The 17538-nt window shown below is 44.3% G+C and overlaps 1 protein-coding gene across 3 annotated transcripts in view; it reads right to left on the bottom strand.

Annotated features, from left to right (window-relative positions):
- The window catches only part of LOC112982911 (vascular endothelial growth factor receptor kdr-like), a 147172-nt gene that overhangs the window by 99990 nt on the left and 29644 nt on the right, over window positions 1–17538 (bottom strand). For all 3 annotated transcript variants that reach the window (XM_064518089.1, XM_064518091.1, XM_064518090.1), the window contains exons 2-3: window positions 6399–6495; window positions 2186–2397 (exon numbers count right to left, since the gene is read on the bottom strand). In XM_064518089.1, coding sequence (XP_064374159.1) covers window positions 2186–2397; window positions 6399–6495 — 309 coding nt within the window. The remainder of the gene's footprint in view (window positions 1–2185; window positions 2398–6398; window positions 6496–17538) is intronic.

Raw genomic sequence — 17538 nt, 5'->3', positions numbered from 1 at the left:
ACTTGTGGGCTCGAAGGTTAAACTGCTGCCCTAGAGCTAGAGCTCTGCGGTGTGGTGGATAAGCAGCTGGCTTTGTAGGACGTGGACTAGCTGGCTCCCCACTGACCATCTTTCCTCACTAGTTCAGCCATGCAGTGTATAGTACGAGGTGGCTCATTTTTTGCCTACACTTCCCTCCATAACTCTTAAAGCACAGGAGCCTGGGTAAGAGTTTGTAGAGTAGGGAGGGCATATCACACAATGAAACTGCATCTGAGAGAGGAGAATCTTTGAGGTGTTTAGAGAAAAGAGTCATCCATTGCTGTTTTTAAGGGGAACCTTGGCATAGCAGACTCAGGCAAGCAAGAGGACATCCTGTGATTTTTTTCAGATTAGCAGTGTTCCAAGTCCTTCCATCACTGGTAAGCATTTCATAACTTGAGATATTTTCCTAAGAAAAATGCTCAAGTGGTCCCAAAAGATCCATAACATTTCCTGCACGTGCTCCCACCATAGAGTAATGAAGTCCTGGATAGGCAGCCAGGGCACTGAATCAGGACAGAGAATTGAGTTTTTCAGTGCACTGTTTCCTGTAGTTTAGGCATTGGGTTGGGTTAACAATATTAGATGTGGGGCATCTGAGCAGTGTGTAATGAGAAAAGGAAACAGCTCAGCACAAGAAGTAGGGTGGATAAAGAAACCAGGGCTTAGAGTAATGGGAAAATAAGAAAAAAGGAAATAGAAAGGGAGGGAAAAAAATGACTGCAGGAACTAACAAGTAACACCAAAAATCTATTTTCCGATAAGAGGAAGACTTGCTGGGACAGCAGGATAAGGGCAGAAGAGGACTATTTTCAACAGACATAGAAAGACAGGAAAATCTAATCCACATGAATCAAACAGATGTGTTCACCTGGTAGTTCAGAAGTTAATTTAGCTGTGTGGACATATAACGATCCCCGTAGGATGGACATTAGGCCTCCTGATGGTTTCACCATAGTTAACAGTACCATGAGACTACTAGAGCTGGCTAGCAAATGCTTAAGTGTTTCCTGTAAGCAGATGATTTGATGAACTATTTGAATAATATCAGCCAAACTCATTTGCTCTTTAGCATTTGTTTTAATAGGAATATGCAAACAATCGCACTTTAGCAATTACTGGAAAAAATGAAATGCACCCAGTTGCATGAGTTTGTGTGGGAAACTGAACAGTAACACTATTCGGCTCCAATGGAGTTTGTATCATACGCTATTCAAGGCACAAAAGGTCAGCTGCTTTATCTGACTACTTTGAATCTGAACTTGGAAGATCCAGGATGACTCAACAGTTTAATAATGCATTTGTCAAGTAGATTTGAAAAAAAACTCAGAATTTTCCAGGAATATTCTTTTAACAAAAATTCGTATTATTGAAATTGCCTTTTAGGGTGTTATATTCACTTAACTGCAGAAGACCATGCTCATCTGAAGTTTGTTTCCACATATTACTAGATCTGAACTCAATGATTCGCACACATGGGGGAGAGGCAGCTCAAAGAAAACAAGTTAGCAAAGGGCCATTTTTTTCCAAAACCTTTTCAAAATTTGTTATTTTTCAATAACATATATATAATGCACTCATCCAGCTTTGTTAAGTATGTCTTTCAGATGTGGAGGACAAAACAGTATACCAATGTGGAGGAGACAGGAATTATGAAGCATATCGGGGAGTTTCATGAATGGGGAGGGAGTGGAAGACAGAGGATTCGGGTATTCAGAATGAATCTTAGGAAAAGCACTGTGATAGCAAGACCCTTTGGTCTTAAAAGGATTCTTAAATTCTTAAAAGGAGAGGAAAAAAAAAAAAAAAAAGGAAAACAGGCTTTAAAGAAGCCAGTATATCAGTTATTCAGAACACAAAAGTAGATGGGACAATCTAGTTTTCAAGTCTTGGAATTACATCAGAGAGGTATATTCTAGTTCTCATGTGTGTCTGTCCCTGTGAATTCAGCTGGCATGGAAACCCCAAATGTAATCCAGCCTCTTCAAAATGTCAAAGCTGCTGTTTGCTCCAGCACTGGGTCAGTGGGGAGGTGAGGTTCGTTGATGCCTCTGAACTGGATTGCCTGCTCTAGCTAGTACAGATCCAACAGTTAACACAGGTTATATTGCCAATGCCCAGGAAGGAGAAAAGCCCTAACAACAAAACAAAATGAAGTTCTTACCTTTAATAAACACATAAATTTTGGCCATGAGATCCTCATTAGATGGGAAATTGTCATGAATGCAGGTGAAGTAACCAGTGTCATTTGCTGTGACCTTCCTGATGACAAGCATGCTGCAGCTTTGCCTTGTGTTATTACGGCAGTTATTTATGTGTACCCTTGGGTCTTCTTTCTGCTCCTCCTTCAAAAGCCAGCTCACAGAAGGTGCTCCCCTGTCAACACAACACACAAAAATTAAAGATGGGGTCATGATCTCAGACAAAAACTGGGCTTCCGTCTGGCCAACTCGTATCAATATTCCTAATGTTCCTACTCTTGCCATTTGGCAATGAATGAGAAAAATTGTCGAGTGCTTGTGTTTCCAGCCAGAAGAAGATAAGGTGGATCATCCCATACTCTTCTCCAGAGCAGTCTATAGTAACTGTTGCAAGTTAATTCCTGGAGGGAAGTTTAATTTTTATTTTAAGACATACTGAACAGAAGCTTTTTTTTAACAACACTATATTTTAGCCACTTCAAACATTAGAAAGTACCAGATAAAATTATATGTTTCTTCCAAGCTGTGGACTTTGCACATTTTAACAGCTAAATTAACTTATACTTTCTTTCAACTCTAAGGCTGCGTTGAGAGAGAAGAACATTTATGTAACTTCTCCTCACCTTTCTTGCTTAATCAGCAGTGACTGAATCTGGATTTTGTGAAGGGTCTGGAACTAATCAGATTACAGATCTCAGAATATCTGCTCAAAACACATTTTTTCTATTCACCTCATCACTGCGGTCAGAACATAAAAGTAGCAGGGCAGATACACCATTTCACCCACCTGACCTATTCGTTGTCTTATCTATGATTGCAGCTAATGTCAAATACAATTCTACATAGTTCACCAACAAAAAGGAAGGTCTTTTTATAACCTGTTGTGGAACTCAGAGAGAGCTGTCAGTTGACCTAACTTAGCTCGGTAACAGGCCTGGTTGTGCTAGTCCTGTTGTATTAGAAACATCAGGGCACACTGTGGGAACAGGAGCTCTTGGAGCTCTGTTCAGCGTGGGATGCACTTGGAGGACTCCAGTGGAGTAGTGGGTGCTCATGCGATGAAGATTATGGCCTGTCTGTAAGAGACTGGTTTTTGCTGGTCAGTGTGGAAACTGATGGAGTATTGGGGGTAACTGTCCGTGTATTTTTTTGGAGACGCTGGAGTTTGTGTTAATATTATAGGGGGGCAGTTTCTCTTTCCGTGTTTGCAGAGAGAGGCTACTCTGTTCAAAAGCACAGGGAGTTTGCTCATCCCTTCTCAGTGAATTCCCATTGACCCAGTGGCATTTGCTGAGCTGAGGAAGGAGGAAGAACCTCTGAATTCCTCTAACTGAGTGTAGCCAGGGAGAAATCCGGTCTGGACACATCCATTCAGCATAGAGATGCTCATACTTAATGCATCAAACAAGCATGCTGTGTGAGATTTCCAGTTAGCTAGTAACTCTATTCTTTCTGTACCAGTTGCTTTCTAGTGGTGCAGTAGGTGCAGCAAGGGAATGTGTTTGCCTGTAAACCCTCAGTGATACTTAAACAAACATCCTCTTGGCCCACGTTTCTGCCCGTCCTTTTGTCGCCTTCCTGAAGATGATGCAGACACGCGGCTGAACTCTTGAGGTTATTCCCAGCACGTAGCTGACTGAGAGCACTGGGAAAAGTGTGAACATCCTCTCTGGTGAACAGCCTCACCCTCATTTTTGGATGCACTGTTGACTTGAACAACCCCACCTCATCCGTCATACCAGCTTCCTGTCCTTCAGAGCGCTGAATTACTTTTTGACGGGGAAGTCCCTACCCCGTGCTCTTTCCCAACTTTACTAACGTCATTAATGACGTAATGACCACCTCTATCAAAAAATGGGATTCGTGGCCCTGCGTACGGAGCAATGCCACTTCACGCTCCAACCTTCAACGCCCACTGAGTGCTCAGGTCCCTGCCCTTCTCCTGTCACCCAGTCTGTGCTCTGCAGCCTGGCGTCTGCTAGGGTTGGAAATCTGCAACAGTGGCTCTGCAGAGTGGATGAGGGATTTCACACATCTGTGTTTCCTTAAACATACCCACTTTTTCCACCAGCATATTTTATCCAAGTGGAAGACGAAGACTTTGGCCTTTGCTTTGGGATTTTCACACATCTGGCGGAGGGGAGTTGCAGCAGCAGCAGCTCTGGCCAGGCTGCCAAACTTGAGGAAATCCTGGCCAAGAACCTCAGAAGAACGGAGTTTGAGGGAGAAGGGAAATTCACACAGCGTTACCTCAGTCTTCAACAGCTACCAGCTCATTCTGCTCTCTTGTGCTGCACTCCACACAGCCCTAATGCTCCTTGGAAGTAGGAATAACTTCAGAGCTTCCTTCTGGGCCAGTTTGGAGATAATCTGTGAGTGTGCAGGTGCTCATGTCTACATGATTGATATCAGAGGACCTGATACAGGGGGATCTCACACTCAAAATGCAGAAATCTCAATTCTAGCTTCTATTCCCAGCTGTTGCATGATGTGAGGCAAGTAACTGAACTGCTCTGGGCCTTTGTTCCCATGTTAACATGGAAGGTAATACATTTTTACCTCTCAGATCTGCTGTGTGGATTTATTGCTTCACATCCATAAAGTAATTTGGGATGACTGCCAACACTACAGAAGTGCTAAAGACATAATAATCATTTCTTCGTTCATTTGTTCATCTGGTGATATGAGAAAAATAGGATGTTCCTACAGATTAAAAGAGCTATGGATGGAGAACTGCTGAAAAGTAGTGATTTAATTGGCTTGGAGCACCACACTGAACTCAAGTCCACAAAACATGGTTTATGGAGCATTTAGATTTTAAAGGACAGTTTAAACTTTATTGCTATCATGCTTGCTGCTTGCCAAACTAAAAATATCATTGTAAGGTTTTTTTGACCTCATAAGCCACAAGGCTTGCTGCAGGTATTTGGAAAAAACTGTCTTACACTGCAGAAAACACCACAATGTATGCAGAATGAATCAACTTGCCTTTCACTATAACACTGAATTAAATAGACTGGGACAAAAATCAGAAGGGGCATATCTGTCAGCATAAACTATAGCTTAGATTCACCTTCCCACTGTGTTGTCTTACTGTCTCCAGTAACTTCTGTTGCAGGAAGCTAAACAGGTACTGGCTACGGGTAACAGCCAAGGAGACTTTGCCAGAAGGTGTAAAAATAGTGTGCGTGCATGACAGAGAGAGAAATTGTGGATAGTTTGTATTACCTTAAGCCTTCTCTCTTACAACACTCTCTGAAGAAATTAAAAAAGCAACCTCTCCCCGAAGCCTGGCGTATAAATCACCCTCAGAAGAGGTGACACCTCCTTACATCACAGTCTGAGGCCTTTGGTGTGACCCAGCAAGCTAATGCATGTTCTGACGCAGCAGAAAGTGCCCTGACTCTCCGTGTTTACAACTCAGTTGCCTGCCGGTCAGCTGTGACCATATGCTCTATATCCCACATTTCTGGAGGACCACCTCCCTGTAAACAAAAGTCATTATCAAAATTTTGCACTTTCCTTACAGAGCTAGTTTCTACACACTGTGCCAAGAGTTGGAGAGCCTTCAAAATTTATGATCAACAGGCTGGTTTTTATGAGTCCTGGCTGTCTTTGATTTAAAGAATATGATCTGTTCAAACAGGTCAGGACTTTGAATGTACACATACTAACTGCTGTTTATTTAACTGTCATCCCATAGGCTGGACAGTATTTGAGGTCAGGAAGTTTAAGCACATATGTATAGAATGGGCTGATTACATACCCTGGTGATCTTATGTGTAATCTACTTATATACAGGGAGTGAAAGACTGATTTTAGCTCTGCAGGAGCTGAATCTGAACCTATTTGCAGAGGAGGATTTTCCAACCATGTCCTTAAGTGAGATGCATCCCCCTCCCATAAGCTTTCCCGTGTGCTGACTCAGGAGTTTGTCTCGGTCCCTTTACAATGTACAGAATCTGTCCAAGCTGAGCATTGACTAGATACTTTCCTCCCCGCTCTTATACAGCCCGTTAAATCCTACTTCACACAGAAATGCATGTGAGGGAAAACAGCACCGGTTCACAGATCATGGCTGTGCAGCAATCTTTGCTCTCGCCTATCCAGAAGCTGCACTGTGCCAGAGTAATCAACAGAACCAAGGAAATCCAGCACTGCTGGAGCAATCCTTACCTGCATTTTATTTTTAGGACGTCTCCTGGAGAGATGACAATGTGGTCTTTTGCAATGCTCAGTGTTGGTTTCTCAAAAAGTTCTTCCTCAGCAAGACCTGACCCAAATAAAGAAAAAGCATCATTAGGCGGGCTATTCAGTACGTCTGGAACAGACACAACACTGCTGAGGAAAGCTTTTCGTTTTGTAAGTAGTGCCTAATTTGGGGGCCCATACAAGGCTTTCATTTATACTGATGCAATTCAGTTGAGAGTGGTTACATGGTACCTAGTGAGCTCCCTTTAGCTTGTTTTTCATTCCATTATTCATCTCTCTTTTCTAACATTGGCACCTGCATTTCTGCCGATAGTCTCTCCTCTGTTTATTCAGATTTGGCTGTATCACTGGATTATTGCAACAAATTAGTTTCAAAAGGCTTTTACATACACATAACAGTGGTGGGAATCACAACTTTGGGAAATAATTTGATGTATGAGATTAGTAATGTTTAAATGCATAACATTTTAATCAATGGAAGAAGAAAAAACAAAAATTTGGGGGAGCAACTCTTTCCAGTTAAGAACTAAGAAGAATCTGCTATATTAAAAGCAAAGAAAAAGCCTGCCATTTTCCAAAGCAGCATTTGCAGATATTGCGTTTGAACTAATTAGCAAGCTGCCTTATTTGAGGTCACTGTGGCTGTATTCTGGTATAATATTTCAAGGCAAATTTGCAGTAGTGTCTGGGACATGATCACCAGTGTGAGTGTGACAAGGACGGTCAGGTCTCTAATGATGAGGGTCAGCAGTGGTAGAGGTCTCTATCATCATCATCTCCTGGCTCAGGAGATGTCTTCTAAAACAGTCCTGTTTCCTAACTCTCTGAAGCAGCAGGACAAGAATGCAAATACTTTGTTCCCCACTGCATTAACGCATAGTTTATGCATAAGCAGTTCCCAACCAGCATGTGAACACTGTTACTACTCTGTGACAGATTTGAAAACCAAGGCACAAAAAAGCAACGTGACCTGCCTGACCCTTCACAGGTCATTTACAGGGCCTGGAAAGCAGGTCGTATTCGCCGACAACAGCGTGGGGCTTTGGCTGGTGGACCAAGCTGCTGCTTTGTGTGCCTGAATTCAGCAGATTCAGCACTTTGAGTCCTCCTGACAACTGGCTTCAGAAAGTTTAACGTGAAACTGTCCTAAATGAGAAGCATATCTGAGTGTGTATCTATGACGATATAATTTTCAGAGTGTGGACTGAGAAGAAACAGAAGTGAGGTTGGCCAGGCTGGTTTCCTTGTCCAAACTCAAAGTAACATAATCAAGGAAAGGACAAAACAGGCTTAGATAAGCATCTCAATTTCCAAAGCTATGACATTAAAGCCTTATGTTTTCCTTCCCCTCCTGCTCTTCACATCTATATCTTCTCCTTTGCCTTGAACTTGATAAGCCAGAAACCTTCAGCTGGGCTTATAACAGAGGCATTATTCTCAGCAGAACAGTGATGATAACATATCTAACAAAAAGAGAAACATGAGGGTTTAACTTTTCAACTGGATGAAACAGTGATTTTCTTGCCTCCCACCTCCTGTATCCTCTCATCTCCCTTTTACTGGATTCAAGCGAAAAGCTCTTCGCCTGGCATATTCGCTCAGAGAGGACAGTGAATCACTCCCACTTTGGACAATCCGGTTTCTTCTACGAGCCATTCGAACTCCCGTCAGAAATGACCTGCTAATATCTCATGGCACCAGCTGCCCAAAGAGGACTCTGCCCAGAAACCGTGTTGCTAGACTCCTTCTGAAGACAGATTGACCCTTCCTGCGGACCTTCAGCAAAGACTTTAAGCTGCTCCCGACCATTGCTCAAGACATTGCCCGTACACATGCACACACGCGCACGGTTCTGCGGGGCCGCTGATGCTGTAGGCCTGGCTCCAGTGTCCGCTGCAGAGTGAGGATGCAACGTTGGACTCTGGCCAACACAAACTCCCTCCCCTGCATTCGCGCTAGGTTATTTAGCACAGCCCTGCCTAAAAACTGTGTGTGTGTGTGTGTGTGTGTGTGTGTGTGTGTGTGTGGACAAAATAATCACTGCATTCCCACCCCACGGTTCACCTGTTTCAGTAAGAAGTGCAGTTATTCCTAAAGATGTTCAGGGTGACATATGCAGGGCACAGCATCACATTTAGTAAAGAATCAACCGAAGGAAACCCGAACCCCACAGGAGGAGACCCCAGGGGACAAGTATGTCCTTGCACTCGACTGAGAGGTCCCTCGGGTTTCTGGAAGTGCCCAGTTCACACGGAGCATGGCCTGCATTTTGGCATGTGTTTGTCCCACTGTACTGGGATAGTTCAGTCTCTTAAGACCATGTGTTGCTCTTTGCAATAACAATCCAAAAGATAGCCAATAGCTTTGGAAATGTTTTTCAAGTGTCATTTAATGAGCTAGCTGAGGGTTATTTTGGTCCCGTGTAGCCCTCGGAGGATACAGCTACTACCATGATACACTCTGGGCTGTTTACGCTGTGACTTCAGCCAGGTGCTGCCTCGACTTAGAAAATCCCGGTCTTTGTACTAATCTTTTATTTGGTTCCTCTCGGGCCTTCAATTGTTCTTAGGGCTTACGGGGGCTTAGCTGCTGTCTTGAGCTGGCCTTTGGAACAGGGCTGAGTTTTACTTGTCGTGAGCGAGGGTGGCACCGCCCGAGGGGTCTGCAGCGCAGTGCCAGGCCGCTGCCATTAGACCCGAGCTGCTAATGGGGCTGCAGAGCAAAGCAGTCCATTTTATAATATTTGAGGCTGCTTTGTATAAAAGAAAAAAAAGTATTTTTCAATTATTCTGTTTATATTTCTGAGCTACTTCTTTCACAAAGCTTATTTTGGCCTCGGGAGCTGAAGAAAAGCATAAGCAAAGGGTAATTTCAGTGCTTTTCTACCCCACAGAGAGCAGGGGTAGAAATTCCTCTGCCACACACCCATCCGATCGCTGCTGCCAGGTGACAGAGGGTTTTATAAACACAGCGTGTGCCCTTTCTGCCATGCCAGAGCCAAAGCCGAGCGGACTGAAAGAAAGACGTTCTAAGGCCAGGCTGGGGGAGAAGGTTAGGCTGTGCTCGGTCAGCACGTCCGAATGCCAAAACCAGCAGGATGACGCTGCACAAAATCTCTATCCCTCCCGTGGTCCTTTTCGAGCTGGCCTTCATTTTCGGAGGCAAAGCCGGGGATGGCCCCAGGGCTTGTTGGATGAGAGGAAAGGGAGTTGCTCCACTTGTGTATTTGTTTTATATATCTGAGGAGCCTCACGGCTTTGGGCAGGCATTAGGACTCTGAGAGCGACTTCCTGCAGAGAGGAGCAGGCATGTAGGCTACCTCATACTTGGCAGCGCGTACCCTTGTTTTCCACAACTGCTGCACCCGAACATTTGTTCAGGATTGGATTCTTATTCGCACTGGTCAGTGGTGCCAGGGGAACCTGTGCTGGAGCAAGATACTGTTTAGCTTGTACAAAGACTGAGTCTTCTGGGACATTATGTGCAGGTCTTGTACTTGCTGGTGAGCTCTTGATTACAAGAGTTGTGAAATGCAGGCAGGTATGGTCTAGTTCTGGGAAGAGCAGATTTAACCCAGTGTTGCCTTCTCTAGAAAAGCATTTTTTTTAAATACGCCATGTAGCTGCGGTACAATGCTTTTCCTTCTTAACATGCTACACGAATACTCACCATTTACGCTTATTTCATTTCCATTTTACGGCTTTAATCAATACTCTGGCACTTCTCAAAAAAAGTGTTTCCAGCTACTGTGCACATTCTGTACAGTCTGTCAGACCTGAAGGACATCTCTCTGAGGTAGCACTCTGGTTCTCCAATAAACCCAGGGCCTACAACCTGGAGTGCGGTGGGAGATCCATGCTGCTGGCCCGGGTCCCGCTGAAGCTAGCACAGTCTGCTTGCACAGCTCCAATTACGACATCTGGGCCTAAAATAACATTCTCCCCTTCCCTGCTAAATAATTTTGGTCCTGCTCTAGGGCTACAGGGGTCATAAAATTAAAAACAAGTACTCACGCCAACCATGTCATTACCATAGCAAAGCTCTTGAGAGGAACAAACAGCTAGACCGGCTCTGTTCTGCAGAAAGATGCAGAAAAGCAACAGGGACCTGCATCAGCAGGACGGCTCTGCCTGCCGGTTTCTCTGTGAAGCTGACACTGCCGTATGGCTTGCGTGAGGAAGCTGGCGCAGCATCCTTCCTTAGACCCGCTGGGGTGGTTTGGGATAAGATGCTTGAGAGATCACATTGCAGAGTTAGCACAGCGCCCATTGCCTCCTGCAGAGCTATACGCAGGTCTGAGCACAACAAGTCCTCTGTAAACCAAGGGAGAAAGACAGGTTCCTCCTGAGAAGTGACCTGGAGTGCCTGATGTTAGGTTCCTGCCCTCAAAAACTTGTTCCTGAAGCCAGTTGACTACAGTGAGACTTGCGAGCTTAGCATTACCAGGCTAAAGGTAGAAAGGTCTCATGAATGAGGCCCTGGACTGAGGGTCTGTCTTGACTCAGGGTGGGTTTTAGGGGCTATTTCCAAGAATTACTTACTTTTAGTTTAGCCTTTACCATTTTTCTCTTGACACTGAAACCCCAAACACAGCACCACTACACAAATCCTTGGGAGCGAAATGCGAAAGGTTGACTGATACATTATCCAGAGAAGAAAAGTATATTTAAAACCATTTCGCCTGTGATAATCTGATTTTGTAGCACAGCCAACGTTAAACATGGGAGGATCCCCAGGCAGAGGGTAATGTGTGACCTCCCTCACCTCTCTGTCAGATGATTTCTAGCTCTATCTCACTTGGCTGAGGGAGATCCCTCCCACACGAAGCTAATCTCTGATTGTTCGTGCTAGCGCCATTGCTAAGCATGGATAAAAACTATTTTTAATCTCTGTTTCTTATTGTAACAGTCTTCCTTCAAGCGTCCTCTAGGCACTGTAGCTACCCAGTAGCTATCCTGAAAAGAGCACTCACAAATGCTTGCTGAGACTGAGTGTGTCTAGGTATCGTACCTAGTGACAGCTAACGTCAATATGAAATCTGATTAAGGGATGCACATATCCCTTTTGGGCACTGCAGCACACAGAGGATCGGAAAGCTGAAGGAGCAGTATCAAAGAGCACCTAACCTCTGCATCAGCTGACAAAGAAATAACGACTAGTCAAACAGGAGACCACTGTGTTGACAGCTAAACGAAGCAGGTTCGACTAAGGCCCTGATTCCCCCAGGACTGGTGCACACAAATAGCTTTATGCACACGATTGAACTCCGGGGACTATTCATGTGTGTAAAGTCACCCGTGTGCACAGATCTGGGCCCTGGGACGCATCAGGTCCCATTAGAAAGGACTGGAAGTCAGAGTTTCAGAGCTGATATTAGCAAAGGAAGGGGAGATGCACAAACACGATATTTAGAAAGTATTTCTTCTTTGCCGGCAATAGATGGGGAATGCTTTTAACTGTAAGCCATGCTTACATTCAAGCAACTTAAATGTTTTGTGCAAAACTGAAAGTATTTTTGAAAGTTGGAGGCTAGATCAGGAACATAATCGTGCTCTGAAAACACGCCGTGGAGTCAGTGGGGGCTGTATAAACGGCACGCTTGGTCCCCATCACCAGCAATACGGGTTCTGCAGATGAAGACTCGTTAGCGACGCTACCTGCCAGGGAAGAGCTGATGACAGCTCACTCTCTCCCAACTGCTCTGTGTCTGCAGCACTAAACGACACGAAGGAGAGACAGCAGCCCCTCCTCTGAGATGGCAGGGTCGCCAATCCCGAGCACACAGTGTGAGCACATCCGAAAAAAGAAGAGCTGCCAGTTTTAAAAGGGGATTTTTATGAGTATATCCCCAAGGAAATTCCATTTTCACTGCAATTAGAAAGTTGAAGGATTCAGTGAAAAACTGCGTGTGTTCCAACCAATGGCCTGTAATCGTTGAAGGATTTATTTGAAGGTCACCCCCTATGAAAAGAGAAGACAGAGCAGTACTGCCAGCATTATGGTAGCACAAGCCCCAAAATATTTGGTGTGTTTATTAAGCCTTTGACTCCTACAATCAGCTTTCACTTTTTATAATTGAGAAAATTTCTATCACTTTAAAAGCTTAAAAAGACAGTAGAAAGTAACTAAAAAGACTCACCTTCCCCCTTTTTTTGTTGCAGCTTTGGGTGGGAGATGGGCATGTGATTTTTGATTCCACTAGACTCAGGTGTTGACACTGATAAAATGTCTTATGGTCTCTATTCAACATGCAGATTTTTCTACATGAAATGTTATTGCTGGCATTGACCTTCCCAGCAAAGAAGGGACGCTCTTGCGGTGAAGATCCTGGCTGTAAGTCAGGAACAGACCTCTCAAATTTCTTCTTTTCTGCCAGCTAGTGAGTGCTATGTGAGACTACTTGATAGGTACTGAGTTAATACAGAGGGAAAAGGCCCCAGTGGTGGGCTGGAGGTGGGGAATGGGTTGCTTCGTAGGAGTTGTTTGAGGGTAATTCACCCTCTAGACCTCATGCAGTTTGATTGTTTCTCTCTCACTTCATGATTTGCTCATGGAGTTGGTTTTGATCTCCCAAGCCCCAATTCTCCATCTGCACATTGAGGTTAATAATTTAACTCCTCCATAAGGATTTACACCATTCATCTTTTCCTGTGCATCTGTACAGTGCTTAATGTACAGGGGCTGTGACTTCCTCCTCGGGTGCTGATACAGCCCAAACCCCAGTTTATTCCTCAGTGAACTATTTTTCTAGAGGAGGAGATGAGTAAGGTTTTAGACTGTCTCTGCCCTGTTCCCACACAAGGTGGGAATGACACTTTAGCAAGTGCTCCACGTTGCCCAAAGAGGTTGTGGAGTCTCCATCCTTGGAGATACTCAAAACCTGGCTGGAGAAGGTCCTGGGCAACCTGCTCTAGATGACATTGCACGAACAGCGGGCGTGGACCAGATGCTCTCCAGAGGTGCCTTCCAAATGCAACTATTCTGTGAGGCTGGTAACCAAGCTATTTCTCACATACCCAGACTGGACATCTTGGTTACATGATACTTCCACAATAATTGCAAAGCTGAGAAAAATCACCCAAAGGCAGTGGACAAAACAAAATCAAGACAGCTCTGCCACCTTTGCTGAGGAAACCAAACCACACAGAGATGCAAGAGCAGGTTGCCAGCAAACTGATAGACTCTCCACACACACACACCACCAAAACCAAGCAGAGAGAGCACATTTGTTTATAGCTCTCCTGGAGCTATCACAATTGCAGAGCCAAATGCAATGGAAGCAGATGTTTAATCACCTCCAAGAAGTAGGCCTGACTGTAATGGGAAAAAACAGTCACCCTGAGAAGCCTATCATCTCTGGGAAATGTGTGCGCTCCACATCTGCCAGGGAAGTCGAGTGCTTACCAATTCATGCTGTGGGCAGCTTGCTTCCAGTTGCCACTGTCCAGGGGTCTGGACCTCACTGCCATTTGGTCATTGATCCATTTGCCCTCCTTTCTGCTAGCTAGGCCTGTGGAGGGTGTTGGCCACATAAGCAAGGTGCCCAAAGCCCAAAATATCTTTCTGGGAGGATTCCTCCCTTGGGACAGCAAACTGACAAGGACAGGATGTTATTGGTACAGCCTTGGCAACTGGCATGCTTAAAGCTTTCTGCGTCCCTGGGTTGTGCTGCACCGTGGGGGATGCACCTGCCACAAGGCTGCATGGGACCAGCCAGGACGGGAGTGCAGGACACCCACCTACAGCACTGCCGAGCGCTGCGAGCAGCCCGCACAGCTCCACGGGACGTGGAAGGGGCAAGAGCAGAGCACAAGACTGACCTGGAAACCAGCTACAGAGAGATAAAGCACCTGGAGGCATGCTCTGCTCTGCTAGCTTTTGCAAGCTGTACATACCAGTTAGGCAAGCAAGGCAAAGAACAAGCGAAGGGGATGCATCTGTAGCTTTTGCCAAAACTATCTCCCTGGCCTACATGGCTGTTACTTCAGCAAAATTATTTTTCAGGAAAATGGCTTGGCAACTTTTACAGATTTTACTATTTTCTTTGTTTCATTTAGGGAGATGGTTGCAAGAATCATATCTTCCTGTTGATTCCCACCCAGAAATACCCAGGAATCCTCAAGAACAGTTCTGCAACAGCAGTGCTATATGTGGGAACATAACTAGCAACTAGTAGGCCAGAGTCAGAGCTTCCATTCCTACAAAGCTTAACCAGTTAATCCAAAATTAAATTAGCAATCACAATCTCATCAGAAGAGATGTCTAAAATTCTCCCAGGACATTCTAATGCTAGTGTTAACCCAAGAGGAATATCTGCTGGCAAAGCAACAGGCTTCATGGGTTTGTTGATTTTCCAAGCCAGAGGAGCTAGTATTTGTTTAGCTGATTTATGAGAAAGGGGAGTAGTTCACACCCATTCTTGTTCTCTGCCCTCCACAAATAGAAGTTTTGTGTAGCTCAGCCAGGAGGCAGCAGTTTGGGTGTAAATGTTCCTGGTGACAACAACAAAAAATTAAATCATTACCCTCAAGTGGAGGAGACATCTACCCTAGCACAGTAAAAACAACTGCTAAGTAGAGCAAGTGTTTAAAGATAAGATAAGACATTGGCCTTTCTCTTGGGATTTGTTCCTACAAGGCTTTTCCTTGCCCATAGATGCATCAGCATTTCCTGGGAAGTGGCACTGGGTTGCTCTGGTTTCCTTCTGTAATCAGCAGAAACCCTTCAGCAAGGTCACCTGAATGCTCTGTGCGCTGACGCTTAGAAATCCCGTGTTAATTAACAGGAACTTTACTCTGTTTTTCTATATTCAAAATATAACCTCTGGATTTTGACACCACCTGCTCAGAGGCAACTCCCTGACCGTGTGATGCTATGTGCTTTCTTGGCTCTCCATCGTATGGATCACTGTATCAGTTGCAGATTTATGGAAAGAGGCCACAGAAAGCAACTCTAGGTCAAAATTGTTTGGTCTTTAGCGGCAGCAGCTCATTAATCAGAACCATTGTTTTCTCTCTGACAGGGCAGAGTGTAGAGTCCTAAAGAATGACAGAGATATCACTGCCCAGTGCCTATGCTGAGTTATATAGAGAGGGGACTTGTCCTTTCTTTGTAACTGTATGACAAGTCCAGGATTTAGATCTACAGCTGTAAAATAAACATGAGATCTGGGAAAGGAGGTGGCAACATCTGCTATCATCTGCCATGCACTCAAGCACAGTTTAAAGTATTTAGGAAATGCAGTAATCTCGTGTCGATGGAAAAAAGGCTGGGAATGTTGTTATTTCTTGATCCAAATGATGGCAATTCCTCTGGGAAAGAGGAGACCTGGCACGTCTCCATGATTATCAAATATGTAGACCCGCTGGGAGAAAAAGAGAGAGAGGGAAAAAAAGAGACGATGCTATGTACTAAAGACTTCACGGGGGAAAAAAAAACAACCAAAAATGTGGGGTATGAAACTGTCTTTGCCTCTCCCCCAGCATGGTTTCCTGAGAAAAAGTTTTAGGGTTACAGATACAAGTGTTTCCAATGATTCCCAGACAGGATTACTTCATAGGAGCTCCAGACATAGCTTTCATTCTTACTTGACTTGACCATCATGAAGAGAGGGCACATTCTTCCGACAAGACTTCTAGTCCAAGGAGGAACAAGGGCACATGTTGATCACTAGCATGGGGAGCAGCCAGCACAAGAGCCTGCCCTATCTCTCCAGGCTTGGGGCTTGGCCCCAAGTGCATGGAGGTCAACAGGGATCTTTCCATTACCAACCATCTGAAAGAAGCCCTAGGAAGACATAGGCAGGATTTCACACTTCGCTTTCCCAGTGCAATCTTAGTGACCCGCCTTCATTCACTGCAATCCACCACAGCATATATTCTGCCTGCCCTTCAACTCTTCCCACAGGACTCAACAAACGAGGACTTATTGCTACTCTGTCTTCAGACATAATCTAGCACGGATCTACAAGTGAATCCAGCCAAGATGTCTCTCCTTCCTCCAGAGCACTGGCTAATAAAATGGCAAGGTAGAAGACTGTCCAGATGTGTCTCCACCAGGTCCTTCCCAGGCTTTTCTATGTCACTGTGTCAACTCAGAATTATCACCACAGGTGCATTCCTGGGAGACCATTTGTGTATTCATGGATAAAGATCATTTTACTGCATGTCACCCCAACACTTCTCCATAGCTATAGACAGTAAATCATGGACCAACTTATGATTCCAGCTTGTCAAAACACTACATTCATCCCTTTAATCTAATCAGAATTGCTCTACGCAGGATAATTTGTATGCAGTGAGTTTCGGATGCTAAGGAAGGAATGTTTTAAAACTCCTTTAATTAAATTACTTTATTATTTTGAGTAGCTATCAGCAGATTAGCTCATTTATCAAAGGTGACGTGAGGTTGAAAAGTCAACAGCAGTAATTCAGAGACTTCATGTGTGTCATTTAGCACAGCACTAAACACTGTGTTCACTCACACATCAATGGCATTGAATTTGGCACCTCTCTTATATTTCTTTCAAACTTATTTGTTTTGTACAGCTGCAAATAATGGAAGCAATTGTTGTGCTGGCTCTGTTCCAAGAACTATTCCCCAACCTGCTCATGTGCGCAGAAAGAATCAGTCACTATTGAAAACTATCTTGATGCGAGGCAGGACCTCTCGTGAAGGAACAAGTAGTAAACCTCTATTGATGCAAGCAATGATTTCTCTCCTGTTCCTACCCGGTTTTAACATTTGTGCTGGACTTTTAACCTGCAGTAAAGTGTCTATCTTTACTCTGGATAAGAGTAAAGCTCTTTAAGCTGGATTTTTCATTAAAGAGAAGGGACTTTTTTAGGTTAGAGCATTGGTAGAAAAGGTTTCTAATAGGTCTTCTCTTCTATCTGGTTTTATACCTTTCTAATCTTTCAATATTGAAGTGACAATAACCACTAGGTTCCCCCCAAAACCCAGTAATTTTCTTTTCAGTATGAGATACTTGACATATTTTCATACTTGACATTATTACACACTTTTGGCAGACTGGAAATATATACAATGGTTCCTATAACATAACAGCATTTCCTGGAGAGGGAACGTGGGGCACCAAGGCAAA

This window comes from Dromaius novaehollandiae, chromosome 11 (genome assembly GCF_036370855.1).
Source record: "Dromaius novaehollandiae isolate bDroNov1 chromosome 11, bDroNov1.hap1, whole genome shotgun sequence".
NCBI classification, from domain to species: Eukaryota; Metazoa; Chordata; class Aves; order Casuariiformes; family Dromaiidae; genus Dromaius; species Dromaius novaehollandiae.
The sequence above is the reverse complement of the archived record's forward strand: the minus strand, read 5'-3'. Positions and strand labels throughout refer to the sequence as shown.